Source organism: Lipophrys pholis (genome assembly GCF_963383615.2).
Source record: "Lipophrys pholis genome assembly, chromosome: 4".
NCBI classification, from domain to species: Eukaryota; Metazoa; Chordata; class Actinopteri; order Blenniiformes; family Blenniidae; genus Lipophrys; species Lipophrys pholis.
The window spans coordinates 28,688,293-28,705,216 of record NC_137637.1 but is presented as its reverse complement, the minus strand read 5'-3'; the positions used below and the strand labels follow the sequence as shown (position 1 = coordinate 28,705,216).

The 16,924-nt window shown below is 41.4% G+C and overlaps 1 protein-coding gene across 2 annotated transcripts; it reads left to right on the top strand.

The window, feature by feature from the left end:
- Nucleotides 1–273: 273 nt before the first annotated feature.
- Nucleotides 274–10,787, top strand: spdef (SAM pointed domain containing ets transcription factor). 2 transcript variants are annotated; one of them, XM_080460715.1, is made up of 6 exons: nucleotides 274–586; nucleotides 7,168–7,612; nucleotides 8,223–8,420; nucleotides 8,594–8,641; nucleotides 8,996–9,130; nucleotides 9,482–10,787. In XM_080460715.1, the coding sequence occupies exons 2-6, from the start codon at nucleotides 7,177–7,179 to the stop codon at nucleotides 9,658–9,660; spliced, it is 996 nt and encodes a 331-aa protein (XP_080316841.1). In that variant the 5' UTR covers nucleotides 274–586; nucleotides 7,168–7,176; the 3' UTR covers nucleotides 9,661–10,787. The 2 variants fall into 2 exon arrangements, with proteins under 2 accessions (XP_080316841.1, XP_080316842.1); XM_080460716.1 differs by having other exon boundaries at nucleotides 458–586; nucleotides 9,456–10,137.
- Nucleotides 10,788–16,924: the final 6,137 nt, after the last annotated feature.

The following is a 16,924-nucleotide window of genomic DNA, read 5'->3' as shown; positions in this document are numbered from 1 at the left end:
CACACTGATTACAGGCTGACTAGAATTAATTTCCTTCTAACTATCACTTTCCAAATCCTGACTTTAAACTATGTCTTCACCTAGAAAGTTAATAATTGTCATGAAGACTTGCTTCTTTTTTTTCCCCACAAGGAGGACAAAACCCACAACTCCAGTCCTCAGGAGTAAAAGCACGCGCACGCACGCACGCGCACGCACGCACTCACACAGTAAGTTGTGTTTGCATAAGTAAACACCCGAGACCTATAAATATAAATTGCTCTCCATGGTGGTAGAATTCCTTTGCGCTCAGCCATCCAGCCTCTTGGCCTCGCTCCGTCTCCCTCGGTACACACCCCCGGCAGGTGCTTTCACTTGAGGTTTTAGTTTGCAGTTGTGCTTTAGGCCAGGACGTACAGGTTAAGTATATCACTGCCAAAAAGCCGGGGAAGGCCCGCGGCTTCGGGCCGTCAGTTCTGTTACGGTCGCTCGGTGAGGAAGCAGGCTGAAAGGTGCCCGCCGCCCGCAGCATCTTCAGGTGGCGCCTGAGCATCCTGCCCATCACAGGACACGGCACCCTTTGGCCACCAGAGCATCTTCACGGCAGGTAATAAGACTTCACGTTTGTTTGTTTGATCTTATTTTCACTGACCACTTAAAGGCTTGCTTGACATGTAAGGTTACATATTTAAGCAGCTCGCCTATAAAATTAGGCGAATGGAATTTTACTTATACGGCAAAGTTGCGTGTCTTGCCCAACACGTTGACACATGGACAGGTTGGGATGGGGAATCGATCCTCCGACCTTGGAAGATGAGGCGCTCTACCAAGTGAATACCAATCTATTTATCTGTTGCTGATAACATCATCAGCGTCCGACCTTTCTGGGAACACGCGACAGGCGTTGGGATTGAGAGGTGGTTGAAGATGTTAGTTATTTAGCAAATCAAATTTGAATTTGTGACTTTGAACTTTGGAAGTAAGGCGAACTAAGAGGAGTTGGGATTTAAGGCAAAAGCAACGGTTGCTACGCGGGTTTACCGTCCACAGAGGGGGAGAATTAGAAATCATTGACAATCGTGATTTAAAACCTGTGCAGCTGTGCCCCAAACAATGTGATTTAACAGCAAAGCTGTTTTAGGCAAAACACTGTTACCGCTTTATCTGACATGTAATCAGAAATTAAGTGTGTGCGTGTGTGTGGGAGTTTGGGAGTAGACTAAAAAGCCGTTATCTCATTAATTCATTGATTCATTTCTGTTTGCTGTCTTTGTGGTTACTCAGCACAGGTCTCGTTTAACTGCTTTTTTTTTTATTGTTCTATCATCCCCATTGGCTTGTGACCCCGAGAGGGAATATTCAAATTGTGGTCTAATGAAATATGTTTGATTGTCAGCGTTTGCGTGCCAAGTAAAAAAAATTTGATAAAAAAAAGGAAAACAAGACCAATAAGTTGACGTTATCAAAGCTGATTTTTTTCACAGCTGACCAGGATGACACTGTAGATTTAGTTACAGTTTCAATCAAAGATTTATGTTCAATACAAGGACAACTCCCAAAGTCTGTATAAGGAGAGATTACCTGAAGAAATGGATATGGATGCTCTGTTATTCCTGCAAGTACACTTGTAGTAGATCATCTTACGAGTGTCAGCACAATCAGAATCGGTACTTTACTACATTGTTCGAGTCCTCTTTGGGCCTGTAGGAAATCTACTGAAAAGATCTCAGGTTTGTTCAAGACAATACCATTTCTAAATAGTTTAAACAATATCTGCATGTGTATAGAAAGAGAATGCGATGTTATCCGGTTGTTATTAAGCCACTTTATTTTTTAATTTTTTAATTTTTTACAATTGAAAATAGACAACAGGGTTGTGATTAATACATTTAACCATTTCAAGCTCATTTAGTATTTGAAGGCAGCGAAACATCTAAAAAAAAAAAAAAGGAAGTAAATAGGTTAAGAGGCAAAAGTTAAGTTACAGATTTGGTATAAAAAAGAACATTTCAAAGTGCTGCAATTTAACGAGCTTAAATTTTTGGGCTATTTTTTTATAATTTTGAATAAAATACAGGTTCAGGACATTTAATAATCATCGCATATCAATAACAAACACTGAAAGTCGCACATGAACAAGTTCATCAGTCACTTTTCCCCCCCAATACATTTCTTGAATTAATTAATCTATTAATGTGAGTTTTGTTTCGTACTTCTTCCATAAAACACCTGGAAGCTACAACCGAAAAAAAAATAGATAGGAATGAATACAGAATTATAACTGAAGGTAACTGTGTTCCAACAGTGTTGGTCAGTTGTGGAGACTGAGCATGTTGAGGAGAAAACAGGACGACACTTCGCTTTTTGAGGAGAATTGATCAAAAATGGATCACAGAAATTAAAGCCATCTTGTCAGGACTGATTCTTCCTTCCTAAACAAACATTTTTGTACATTTCAAACATCTTTTTAAACAGAGGCTGTATTGTTCCGCTCGTTTATCTCCGAGTCAATGAGGTGCACTGACGTCTTGGTCCTGTGGAGGACATGGACACAGCAAGAGACCGTCCATTCCAAACACGCTTTCAACCACATGTGCTTTAATTTTTGAACACATCTGTACTAATCTACTGAGATTAGTACAGCTCAAACAACGTCTTCAGATCCTTCATTGGTTTGTGTATATTTACTTCAGGTTAAATGGTACTCCACTGAGCCAAAACTGGTGTCCAATTGTGGCTTCAGGGTCACAATTGGACACAAAAAGCCACAATTAAAGTGTTTTTGTAGGAATTCCCAGGACATTGCATGGATGTCTTGTCTGGAAGTCATATGAACGTCAATGGAGAAAAAAAGAAAGAAAGTGTGACTCCACATTAACATGCACAAAATAACCTCTGAAATACGTTAACACGCGTCAACAAACCAACAATTGACATCAAACACGCATGACCATCAGACTTGGTCCAGACGAGAGCTTCAGTCCTCAGCACCATCATATACAATCCGTAAATCCGAAATCTACGAGGTTTCCCTGTTTGAAATTGAGCGGCTGTATGATTTAAGGTGACGTTTAAGACTAACGCCCCCACACTTCAATGGTGAGGACAAGAACCAGAAGCCAGAGTGATGATTCACCGTCATGCACAAATGAAAATAGCCTAATTTTGCACACGATCAGGACAAAACTGAAAACAAACAAAAAAGAAATGCATGGAAAAAAACACATAATTTTACCAATATTTTAGAGACCTCCCCCCCAAAAGTTCACATATCATGTTCGCACCCAGGTACTAACTATCACTACCTGGAACTGATCCCAGTTAAGAGTGAAGGCAGAATACATCCCCCCCCCCCGGACCACTTGCGAGGTTATCACACCATGAATTAATGTTTTTTGGGGTTTTCTTTACTTTACGGAAAACCGATGCATCCACAGGAAGAACATTCAAACTCTGCGCAGAGAGAATCCCAAGCCCGACGTGGGGAGCATCTCACCAATGCGCTGCCCACAGGTGTTCTTCTTTGACTATTTATTTGAATGTAAATGTAATTTAGGTTCACTTAAGTTCATCTTCACACAATTTTGGCCACCATCCACCAGGATTTAAGTTGCAATGTCAACTCGTAATTAACCTATACAAGCCTCTTGGCCTCGCTCCTTCTCCCTCGGTACACACCCCCGGCAGGTGGGGTGCACGGTGACAACCTCATATCTTCTCTATCTCTGCAGAAGCAGGTGACGGGGCCTGTTTTCCCATCCCTGTGTGCTGCGTCTGCAATCTCCAAGTCCAATTTTTGTTTTTCGTTTTTCTTTAATCCACCCCATTGAAAGTGCAGCCCTGTGTCAAAATTGATTTCAACCAACAGCAAAACATTTGCAATGGTTTAGTTTCCTAGGGGACTGGCTCTGTGCCAATGTACCTGAATAACAGCCTGAATGAATCACCTCATGTACCAACATCCCCACATGGCCGTTAATATAATCTGCCCAGGGGGTAAAGGGAAAATAAAAAAATAAAAAAAATATTATGAAATATTATGAGCATTTCAAGGCATTGCAGTCACATAAAACATTTATGTGCAACTCTTAAATAAAAGCCAATATCAACAAATATGCTGCTTAGTAGCGCCTGAAGCTAATTCATAATGTGAACGGAGGAGCGGCACATCTCACTCATGCTCATAACACTTAACCTTCAGGTAGCAGTCCATCGACCCAGACCACTTCCTCCAAGCAGCAGACTCTCTTCCGAGCAATGAAGTCACATTAAATGAGGAGAAACCCAAAAAAATAAAATTGAACTCTTTCCTCTTTCCTTCTTCTCGGAACAATGGTTTCCGTCGCTCATCCAGGTTTCCCATGAGAAACAATAACAAGGAGGAGGAAAAAGAAAAGGCCCTTTCTTCAACGCTCGCATGGCAAACAGTCACGCCTGGCTGTACACACTCCTTAAACTCCAGACTCAAACAAGCCCGGAGGAGACACGCTGGTCACTGTGAGATAGATGGCTTCAAATCTCATCTGTGACCTTCTGTTGTTCAGGCCGGACTGAAGCGTCCATGTTAAACAAGTCTTGAACTCTTCTAATCACTCATTAACTTTAATTCAAACACTCTGACTGACTTCTGCCACATGACTGTTCAGCAACAATGATGAATTAGGCTGCAGGTTAATATTAAGTTTTGTTTATGAAGCATTCACCAAAAAAATCCTTGAACGTTGGAAATATTGTTTAATCAACTAACATTTTTACAGGTTTACGATCAATTTCTTCATCGGTTATATCAAATCTGATAAGAGATACAGATTTTCCCTGAAGAATTCACTTCCTTCATGTTAGATGAGACAAAGCACGTAGAAAAGGAAAGAAAACAAAAAAAAACGTATGGTTCCCAGGGTGGACGCCCGCGTGGAGGGAGTCCTTTCCTTTCAGTGTCAAAGGCTGACTCTGCTGAGTAAATGGAGCGAACGCTAATGCTCCTGAAATGAATATCAGCGTCTTGACCAAACTCATTTAGAGATCAGTCAGGGTCTTAATCCCTCTCCCCGGGGGGGCGTGTTTGTGTCTTCTACTTGTGTCCCCTCTTCCTTTTGGAAGAAGGTAATATGGCTAAATTTGCTTTGCTAATGGGCTTAGTGCAAGCTGTTGCAGGGCAGAGCTGACACGCAGCAGCGGGCTGGGATGCCAGTGGCTTTTAATCTGACTCCTGATGGAGTGAAAAAAGGGAGGGTGGGTTAGAGTTTACCAGAAGTTTAGAGATAAAAAGAAGACTTGGGTGGGAGCTTTCACAAAGGGAAGTGGAAGGAGGAGGAGGAGGAGGAGGATCAAGGCCGAGAAGGAGAATCTTTCTAGACGAAGGAATGATAACTTAATATCGCTTTCAAGAAGTTTAGTAACATAGAATATGTTTTGGATTCTATTTTATTCATATAGTGCCTATTAGAAGATACTGTACTCCCTTTTGAAACAACACAATCCTACAAGTGCAAATATAAGCATGGTAGAGAGTGAAATATGGAGGTAACTTTCTTAGACAAATCTTTCACTACAAAAAACACAAACCTAAATTCAAAATACTTCCAAAAAGATGTTAGAGAAGCATTTCAGATGACCAAATCAACCTATTCTCTTCAATCTAGTTCATTTCAATTCACCTTTCGACTCGAAATGGATTTTCTTCTCATATCATCATATATGTATATTTTCCACAATGTTTTCCGTAATTCCCCAAGATGAAACGCCTATGGTCCGTGCACATATGAATTAAGACTTTTCACCAAAGTAGTGCAACAGTCATCGCATGTAGAAGGATTCACGCGGTGATAAATATTGTCGAAGAGTCATTTTAGATGCTGAACACCAACGTGACCAGAAATTATGGAAAAAGAAAAATATAGTCAGACCTGAAAAAGTTCAATTAACTTCATTTCAATTAGAGTGTGTGTGGTGTGTGTGTGTGTGTCTTCTTTATTTCTGACCAAAGCTTCACCTTAATTCATAATAAACCATCGCTTTTTTTTTTTTATTGTAGATTTTGTCCTGATGGGTGTAGTCTATGGTTTTGTCATTTTTATGACACCTAAATTGTTTGTCCATTGTCAAATTCCACACTTCCTTTACGGTGGAATCAGCCTCAACCACTGATAACCTGGCGCATGACAGCGGAGTGTCTGTTCGTATGCCAGCTGTGGCAGGTACACACCGTGATCACCATATGGTCCCTGCAGTTATGACACTCTGAATTAATAAAGCATTTCTTATCTTACGTCTTTTCCTACGTGCAAGATTACGCTGGTGCCAGAGCTGACGTCTGTGTGTTCCACGACAGTCACTTGTTAAAAGGAGCGTTTACACCCACCCAGTCCGGTCTGCCGGACAAAAAGTCATTTGGGTTGTTTTCAAAACACCCAATCCCGGGCACATTGGGCTCGTCTCCCCATTATCCAACTTCCATTTGATTAAAATCTCCAGCTGACAGTGGAGACAGAGAGCTGCGGGGACGGCACCTTGAAAGCCAGGGCAGGCGACGGAGCTGCTTCAGGCCTCAATACAAGTCACCCACCCGCAGGACACGTATCATTCCGGGCCACTGACCCGCAAGTAAGAGACTCAGTCAAATCCACTTCTCCCCACGCCCGTCGGCGCTGTGTGCGTTTTCACTCTGGCGAGGGTCATTTCCCACGTGAGGGGCATCTGCATGAGACTCTGGGTCCTTAAAAAGAGCGTCGTCCTGCACAGTTTCACCTCTGAGCTGCGGAGAGCGTCGTTCTGGCCGCGGCTTCTCGCAAAATGAAACCGGTCGTGAGTTTAGCAGCCAGACAATTGCAACGAAGGAACTATTCTTAAAGGTACCGTGACCGCCGCTTTATCGTGACTATCACGTTTGACCACCATAAATTAAGCAACTGCAGATTTGCCGATGAACAAGTGATCTTGCTGATTTCACTTTATTTTGTATGTTTCAATAGTTTTTCTCATCGGTTGTCTTTGAGAGGGGGTCTGGAGATTTCAACAGATCGTCAATATCTTCACATATTCTTTCACAGGACTGCTGTTTAAGGATGTTTAATCTTGAATGTTTGTATGTTTTTTAAACGCACTGCAAAGCGTTTTAAAGCCTGCGTGTCCGTTCATGTTGAGGTCACACATTTCACGTGGGGCTCTCTCCTGTCATTTATCTGCCAGGCAGCAGCGATGTCAAGCCCGGGCTTATTAGAAGGAACCTATGGGTCCAGGATCGGGATGACGGAGGACGCCCTCGCTCAGCCGGATCGAAACCGGTTCTCGCCAGAACTGTGGGACATGGGGGAAACCAAACCCAGCATGGAGGCCCTGGAGCGCGGCATACCGGGCCTCTACCTCTCCTGCTTCGACATGCTCCTCACTGAAGAGGCCACGTGGCTGGTGAAGGTGTCGGAGGCCCCCTCGACGCTGCCTATACCCGTGACTCGCATGGAGCCCCAGGAGGAGCCTGAGCAGTGCCCCGTCATCGACAGTCAGGAACAAGGACTTTCCCCTGGGCTGGAGGGGCAGGAGGAGGAGCAATCCCTGGAGCAGGTGCAGAGCATGGTGGTGGGAGAAGTGCTGAAGGACATTGAAACAGCCTGCAAGCTGCTTAACATCACTCCAGGTAGGCCGTTTTCCATTACACCTGCACCTCGTCACCTCGAGGAAGGGCAGCGGTGTATCACGACACATGACAGACAAAGAAAGCGAACTTTAAAGGCAAACACGACATTTTTCACGACGAATAAAAGCCGCTAACGTGCTGCTCGTAACCCGCAAATAAAGAAATGTTGATTTAGAGAAACTTAAGCTACTGGGTCTTGCTCCTAAAATCAACACGTGTTCGTGTGGATAGCCCAGGCGAGCTGACAGATCTCTTTAATCACCACCTTACTGACGCAGAGTTGTGTTTGCATCCTCCAGGATCCGTTTAATCCTGACCTTTGCAAGAGTTCTCCTGGTTTGTGACAGCGACGGCTCTATTTCTGCCAGCAGTCGTGTACACAGTCTTAAGGGCGAGGTCTCCTCTGCTCATAAAGCAAACAGAGGAAGCATTTTTTTATTATTTCTTTTTTTTTTTTAAATGTATTGTACAGCTTCTGGCTGTCATAAACCTACACGATCTCCGGTCATTTGTTTAACTGACTAGAATTATGGTGGCATAAAAGCTTGTGGTTTCAGTAGATGGGCCTTTTCCCAGCATCTCCCTATTTTCTTCATCCCCTTCCCTGTAGACCCTATCGAGTGGAGCACGGGGAACGTCCAGAAGTGGCTCCTGTGGACGGAACATCTGTACAGGTTGCCTCATGCAGGAAAGGCCTTCCAAGAGCTGACTGGGAAGGATCTGTGCGCCATGAGCGAGGAGGAGTTTCGCCACCGCTCGCCACAGTGTGGAGACACCCTGCACGCTCACCTGGACATATGGAAGTCAGGTAATATTTACGTAAAAACTTCATCACCTCCTGTGATGACTTTATTATCCCGTGAGTCGCTATGAAACTTTGAGTGTGTGTGTATTTTTTTGGTCCTGAATTAAATATTAACGGCATGAAATGATTTCAGCGTTGATTCTCTCCTTTAAGCTGAATGTGTCTTCTCCCTTCAGCTGCCTGGATGAAAGAGCGGTGTTCCGTTGGAGAGACAAAAACTATAGGTTGGATTGTTTTTCTCATAAATCTTCACTGAAATCGCACCTCAGAAAATACAACAAACGATCTAAGTGCTCATTGCTACTTCACATATTTACACTTATCACCTGTAAATCACAGTAATAGACCTCTGATGACATGTTTAACTGAACTCCAGTGAGTAATAATAGTCATATATATATATATATATATATATATATATACACCGCATACCGTGGTCTTTGATTTACAGTACATTTTGCAGCGAGTCTATTCAGAATGTTGGAACTCGCTCCCCCGAGGCAGTAGGGGATAAATGCCGTCAATAAATCACCATACAATAACCTGACAGACCACATGTTTTTGGTGTGTTTGAGCAGGCGGCGAGGAGCTGTGGTCTGAGGCGGATTCCTCCTGTTCGGGTCAGCCCATTCATCTGTGGCAGTTCCTCAGGGAGCTCCTGCTCAAACCTCACAGCTACGGCCGCTGCATCCGCTGGCTCAACAAGGAAAAAGGTACTTTCCATGTTTTCTTTAACCTGCCGACAGAGAGAGAAAAAAATTAATTTGAAGAGATTTTATTAAAAACATTGCTCTCCTCTTGAGATTGAACATTCCCTTGTTACATGCCATCTTCAACTCTTTCATCTCTTCCTATTCAGCTCCCTTCTTTCATCTGATTCTCAGACTTTTTTCATTGTTTGAAGTCACTTTTCATCTTCTTAAGTGAGACTCTGTGTTCATACCTCAACACCCAGTTTACCTGTCCTCACCTCTGCTCACGTTTGGAGTGTCGTCTGAAGAGACGCATCATTCTTTTAAAACAATTAAACCCAAACAGCTCCACCTCTTTGTGATCCCCACCAGGTATTTTCAAAATTGAAGACTCGGCTCACGTGGCGAGACTTTGGGGGCTCAGAAAGAACCGTCCCGCCATGAACTATGACAAGCTGAGCCGCTCCATACGTCAGTACTACAAGAAAGGCATCATCCGCAAGCCCGACGTGTCTCAGAGACTGGTGTACCAGTTTGTCCACCCAGTATGAGGTGGAGGAGGCGGAAACCTCGCGAAATTAGAAGGACACGCTCACTCACGATGCACTTGGACACTGAAGCCTGTGGGAAGACGGCGCAAGACAAGTTCACTGACCAACTCCAATGGTACAAACTTTGCAGTGCTTAAAGTGACGTAACAGCTGGCAGCTGCTGCTGCTCGGAAAGAGATTACAGTTACTAGTTATTTCTAATAGAGTCACTTGATTATTAATATAAACATGAAGTAACTAGTTATTTGGTTGTATGACTGATGGGGATTTTGAAATGATGATTGTTTAACTAAGACAGGTTCATGAGAATTTCAGCCGTGCAATTATTACAACTGATCATTACACCTGTTTTCGAAAAAAAGCAGAATGAGGATTAAAAAACAACGAAACAGCTAAGATAAACTACCAACATGTAAACTGCCTGTTTATATAGATTAAGGTGGCTATATTTTTACCGCGCCCCCCCCCCCCCCACACACACACAAAAAAAAAAGAGAGAACACTTAAATGATACTCAAAGTTTTGTCAGATATGTCTTGCAAGGAGTCAGAGCTTTTTCCGACAGCACAACGAAACAAACCCATAATAGAAAACAATAAATAAACTGCCTTTTTGTTTTTGTTTTTGTTTCCATTTGCATGGTCTGCCTGGTTTCTTTCCTATAATGTGGATTCCAGTTATCTTCAACTTGGCCAGTGACAGCTGATGGCTCTTGATCACTGCCCCCTCACTTACAGCTGGCCTCAGTTTGTCTTTCACATTCTTCAAATTGTGCTTAAGGTTTTTTCCATGAATCTATTCAACCACAGTATACGTCATTTTCTCCTCTATCTCACGTGAACGCTGCAGGAAAAAAAAGAATCTTTCAAACCTTCCCGCTGATTCGGTCACCTCTGTTTATTTGCGTTTTCTCGGGTTTCATTTGGTAATAGAAAGATGTGATGCATTCCTTGCATATATTTTATCCTCTCTACTATGGTTTGTAAATCAGTACATAGCAGTCTATGTAGTGAGACGAAAAAGAAAAAAACACAAAAAGACTTTGAAAAAAAAAAAATTGGTGTAAATAAATATGGACAGAATATGTAATAAAACCATTAAAACTAATGTTTTTACAACACAGCTGCATCAGCGCGACTCTGTGTCCTTCTTTATTATGTGTTCAACAAAATCTTACTGTCGACATGTGAGGAAGTCAAAGAAATGTGTTGACGTAACATGGAACATTAACATCAACAGTAAGTATCCATGGATGCAGCAAATGGAAAGGAAACGAATGAATGAAACGTTCGTAATAGTTTATAACGTAGAAGTATGTGCACTAACATTTAGCCATGCATGATGCCCTAATTCCCCTGTAATTTATAAATGTGCCTCAAAAATGAATGAAATGCATTGTTATATCCACATTGAAAAAAAACAACCAACATTTAGAATAATTCATGATAATGAGAGTGGTGTTATCTCCTCTATCAGTTTTATTCGGAGAGGCAAAACCTCAGGGTTAAAAAAAAAAAATCAGGCTGCACTATGGGCAGAACTCATCAGGTGAACCACCCGATTAAATGTCTTGAAAGAAACAACATAGATCCGAAAAATAATAGAGACACAATCTAATCTTAAACTATGTAATCAGGGCACAATTTCCTGGATTGGATTAGATTGTAGGTAAAACCTATCTCCCTCACACGGTGATATAAATAACTGCATCTGCAGTAAGAAGAAAACCGTATCACCTCAATCACCTAAATATATTTAAAGCTCCAGAAATACGAAGGTGGATCAGGCTTCATAGAACCGGCGTCACGTCACACTGCACAACAGCTCATATTAGGCTTTTACATTACATTAAAAAGTGTGTGTTGAAAACATAGGTTATTGGTTTAAGTTTGTTGTTTGTTTGAAATCATTTCTCACTTAAATAGATTTTTTTTTTTTTGGGGGGGGGGGAAACATCTCTTAACTTTTCCTCACGAGCTCTGTTGTCAAAAGTGAAAACACCAAGTGCAGAGACGATTAATACAGTTATGACTGTAAAACTTATACAGATCAAGCTGTAATAACACACACACACACACACACGCTATTACAGGCCGTCAATTAACCCAACAAATGTCTGTTTGAATTGAGGGAGGAGATCACACACACACACACACACACACACACACACACACACACACACACACACACACACACACACACACACACACACACACACACACACACACAAAAGCCTAGGCAGGTAGAAACCACAGGGAGAACATCTTTTGTCTGAATTCAATCATAAAAGTAAATGTTTCATCTTGACTTTTGAAAACTTAACTGTAAGTGTCACTGCAGCTTTTTACCACCACTTACTATTTTCAGCTGGAAGCACCATAAAAATTTACCCGAGCTGAGCTTAAACTGAACTGCTGCAGGTGAAACCAAAAAAAAAAAAAAAAAACGTTTTGTAAGATTCAACAATCATTATGTAATTACTTTTTATTTTTTTTAATGTGTATTCTTTTCTGGTCCAGCTCATTATTGACATTTCATGTTTCCCCGACACAAACCGTTCCAACTGGTTTCAGAATGTGTCATGATTGCCTTTTCTCCTCGTGTGAGTCAGAGGGCGAACATCTGCCAACACAAAGAGGCCTGGAGCGATCTGCAGCTGTTTATTCTCAGAGATAAAGAAAAGGCTTCCTTTTTTATTCTATTTTTATTATTATTTTTTTTTACTTTTTGCTCAGAATAAGTGAGAGTGAAACTCATCCGAGCATTTCTCCGCTCCTCAAGCGAACTCAAGCGATGCTTCTGCCAGTCATAAGCATCATGGTGAAGAGATGAACAGGCGACGACGCAAGACACCCGCATGACGCTTTCTTTTCTTTAACCTCTAAAATCCATATCTTTCATTCATCCTCATGGGCCCACGTCTTCACAAACACACAGATAAACACAAGCAGTTACATACGCTCATGATTACAGTTACCAGTGGACAAGTGGACGCGTGTTTCTAGAGGACACGCGCCCACTGAGAGATGACTGAAGTCCACTGGTCTGACTGGTCTCCTTTAATGAATCTATCTAGTGGATGAATGATGGCTGATGTGGGTCATGGTAAAATGACTCGATGGGTTGATTTTTTATATATGATTGTCCTGTGGCGACCTCTAGTGGCGGCATATGTAGACTCTGGTGGCGCCACAGTGAAAGTTTGAAGAAGGGCTGTACAAAAGGATGCAGCTCAGAATGCAATCGAGGGTGTTTAGAAATCTATATATTTCAAACCAGTCCAGTCCAATGTAACATAATACTTATATTTAAGTTATACTTTGCATCACTTATTAATACAGTCACCGATATGTAATCATTTTTAATATGTCCAACCTGCATCACCAAGAATAACTTAGTTTTTATACCTCTGAATGAAGGACGACTTGGTGTCCACACCAAAAAAATGACTTCAAATTCCAGGGAGTAAGACTCATTATAGTTCAGAGGCCACATACAGCCTGGTTTCATCTGGAGTGGGCTGAACTGGTAGAATCCTGGCAAAACAACCCTCAACATTACTCTCTAAAGTCTCGGGTATAGAGTGCATATTTTTTCAAATCTGAACAATTAGTACAAAAACAAAACACAAAACACTGGGATCTCAACACAAAGCCAAATGTAATCAAGCAAAAATACAGTGAAGATCACAGATCACTTCCTCTTGAGAGAATGTGATCTTTGGTTTGGTCCATGGGCCTTATGTTTGACATCCTTGATTTCGTTCGTTAAATACACAGTAAATTGTAATAATTCAAACAGCACAGAAAAATTAAAACGTGTTTTTAAAATGATGAAGAAAAAAAAATATTGCAATCTCAAATTATACCACTAGATGTCACTGAATCCCTGAAACTGCTCAAACCATGACGTCCTTTGAAATAAGCAACTTAAAAAGATTCCCAGTTGTATTTATATTTTCTAGATTTTTTTTTTTTTTTAAGTGAAACCCTGTCATTTAACACTTTAGTTAAGTAGACATCACGTTCTACCCTCCAGGGATTAATATACATTTTTATCTTTTATTAATTTTTTCTTTTCATTTCAAAGTCATTGCCTCAGTTTGATGATGACATCGTTTATTTTTCCTTTTGCAGATGAACAGGCACTACAGTTTGGAAAATACAGCGCTAATCTAAAAACAAGAGAGGGAGAGCGGAAGAGAGAGAGAGAGAGAGAGAGAGAGAGAGAGAGAGAGAGAGAGAGAGCCCTGTTCGTCTGAAGTTTCTCCTTGACATTGCAGATAAATGTTTCAAGCATGTACATCAGACCAAAAAAAAAAAGAAGAAGAAGAAGAAGTTGAGCTTTTTAAATATGATTTCCCAATCCTTCAGGAGTTTCACAGTGGATGCCACTCTTATTACAGTCCACTATAGACAGTCCCGGTTTGTTTTCAAATACAGTCATTAACACAGCTGAGATGCTGGAGGCTTTTAATTCCTGTCATTGCCTTGTTGCTGTAAACTGATCCAGAGACGCTGGAGTCATGTTCTGTGCAGGCGACCTCTCTTTCGCTCTGTTGAAGTTGGTGCCACAGAGTCTTTGGAGTGGCAGGGTGGCAGGTTTGGATAAGGCAATATATATATATATATATATATATATATATATATATATATATATATATATATATATATATATATATATATATATATATATATATATATATATATTTCACCCCTCGGAATCCAGTGCGAACACAAGCAACACTTTCACAAGAAGCGTACGGAGGCAGAAGCAGCACAGAAACCAGACGTTTCCCTCTCAGATCGTGTTAAAAAAATGAACTTGCTTCTCGCAGGCAGGGGGGGGGAATAAAAGGCAACTGCCTCATCAATATTTCAGAGGCGGCTTCTCTTTCAGCTTTTCTTGTTGCAGCTTTCTCTGTCTGTATCGGTAAGACAACACCTTGCCCTGCCCATCCCTCACAAAAGAGCAGGCCTCACCAGCGTGTGTGGTAACCAGGAGTCTCATTTCACGAGCGCCACACGGCCACACGCACTCCCTTGTGAAAGGTTCGGTTCACATTTTCCCGGTTAAAGCAAACATATTCACATTTTGATGCAGTCTGTATTTTTTGGGGGGTAAAATAGTTCATCGTCCTCCACGTCGTAGTGTAGGTTTTTTTTTAAATTTCATCAGGATTCAGTCAGCAATTTGGTGAAAACAAATCAAGGCCATGCGCTGGATCGGTTCAGATCAGAGTGGTAAACAGTGTGTGGGGGAGCGTCGGCATGCGCATAATCACAGAGGGGGAGAAACCGAGGGCTGATATAGCAGAGTCACTCACATTCACTCGTAGCAAACACGTGTCATTAGATGAATTAAAAAGAAAAAAATCCTCGGATGTGAAATGAGGCCGATCTACATATAAACCAGCTGCAAAACGTGTGTTTAAGATAAGAATAAACTGGGGGTAATAGCTATAACGGGCACGTCATTGCAGACGGGGCGGGAGAGCAGAGGTGAATGTAAACAATCCTCGCAGTGTTGAGTCGAGCACGTATTTCCATTTCAAAGACGAGCTCTGCTCACAGCGACTGTGTGCGTTTTCATACTGATGGAGGGGCGACTTTCCTCTCCTCTCAAAATGCTAATGCAGCGTCATGCCGTAGATAGAGGAACAAAAACAACTCAGGCCGCTGAAAGAAGAGAGCTGCATTCTGGGGTAATTTACTTAGTGTAAGAAATAAAATAAAGGAGTTAAATGACATTAACACAACTCTGGATTATTGACAACGCAATTGTTTTGTCAGTCAGTTTAACGTTCGTGGTCTTTTTTTAAATAATGATAATTATGGACTCCGGACGAATAAATAGGAAAAAAAAAAAAATAATAAAAAATCTTGTATTTATCCTATGACTTATGAGCTCATATTAAAAAGGATAGATTCCCACAAAAAAACAGGCTTGAAATATTTCAGTTTGTACAATAAGAATTTAAATATACTCACTGTTTTGAAATAAATTATGAGAAAAAAAAATGCACTTTTTGTCTGTTTAGATGCACCCGTAAAGTTCGACAGGTCGGCAGTTGGCTTAACAGAAATCTGGAAAAAATTTAATAAAAAATAGTTTTCAGATTGACTTAAGTACTCTTTACTGGTCCACCTCCTCAGCATTGTTGCGTTTCTACACATTAATGCAATATAAGTTGCTGAAAATGTGTTTTTATTTCTCAATTTTTTACATTTGGGTCACTTTAACTCAATAATCTAGCTTGAAGTCTGTAACTAAATCTATTTAAGTACATTTTAGCAACTTTATTCAATCCGTGAGCCTTTCGTATCAGCGTCACTGCTTCTGCTACAACCTCAGCCAATGACTACTGAGCTCAGCTAATATCTCCACTACAGACATTTGTTAAATAGTTGGTTGAAGAGATGCTGGAAGAATTAAAAAAAAAATTTTGTCCAGTAAAAAAGCTGAAAAGCATCAATGCCAATGAAAGTTTAGCATTTTCACATGTGAAGGGGCCTCGAGTTGACGTGTTCAGGCTTATACAGGTTCACAGAAATAAAGGGCGGCCACACAACAGAACCGTTCCTCCCCTTCTCCGCGGAAGGACGTACACCACATGATCCATACTATATATTAATAATTCATCCTAAAAAGAGTCGAAACACGTTATCAAGACCGGCTGAGGTGATTCTTCAAATCAACATGCTGAGATAAGCTAATTACCTACCGAGTGTATTGTGGATCTAAAAATCAGAGTGATAGAAATACTTGCATTCCAACTCTCAAAAAGATCATATGTGCATTTCCCAAATCGTCAAAACACTCCCTTTAGATTAAACATGTAAATACCAAGACAGAAGAACACTGTATTCGTTGAGGAACAAAAAAACTGTACAAGCATCCAGACTGTAAAAAAGAGGGAAAAAAAAAGAAAAAGAAAAAGGTTAAAATATATACATGAAATGCACAATGCATAGCTCGTTCTCGCTATGGGGGCACGGCGGACGACACCGTATCATGATGAGGGAACATACTTTATGGCATGTTAGCATCACGGCTGAGATCAAACACAGCGACACACAAAAGAGGCGAAAACGTGTTGCTTCAGTTCTGCAGTATCTGGAAGTGACGTGGTCCTGGTCTGGGTAAAGTCTGAAGACGGCTCACGGTGGGGGGGGGGAGCTTTGCTTTGAAGTCTCTGGCAATGTGCAGGTATGAGCGGACGATTCAGTTGGGTTCTGACCTCCCGAGAGGCTCCTGTCCCCGG

What these genes read in the sequence shown, in the direction of transcription:
- spdef (XM_080460715.1), top strand. Translation starts at nt 7,177, where the DNA reads ATGTCAAGCCCGGGCTTATTAGAAGGAACCTATGGGTCCAGGATCGGG. An exon ending in GCTGCTTAACATCACTCCAG is followed by an intron (nt 7,613 to 8,222) that starts GTAGGCCGTTTT and finishes CCTTCCCTGTAG; the next exon opens with ACCCTATCGAGTGGAGCACG. An exon ending in TGGAGAGACAAAAACTATAG is followed by an intron (nt 8,642 to 8,995) that starts GTTGGATTGTTT and finishes GTGTTTGAGCAG; the next exon opens with GCGGCGAGGAGCTGTGGTCT.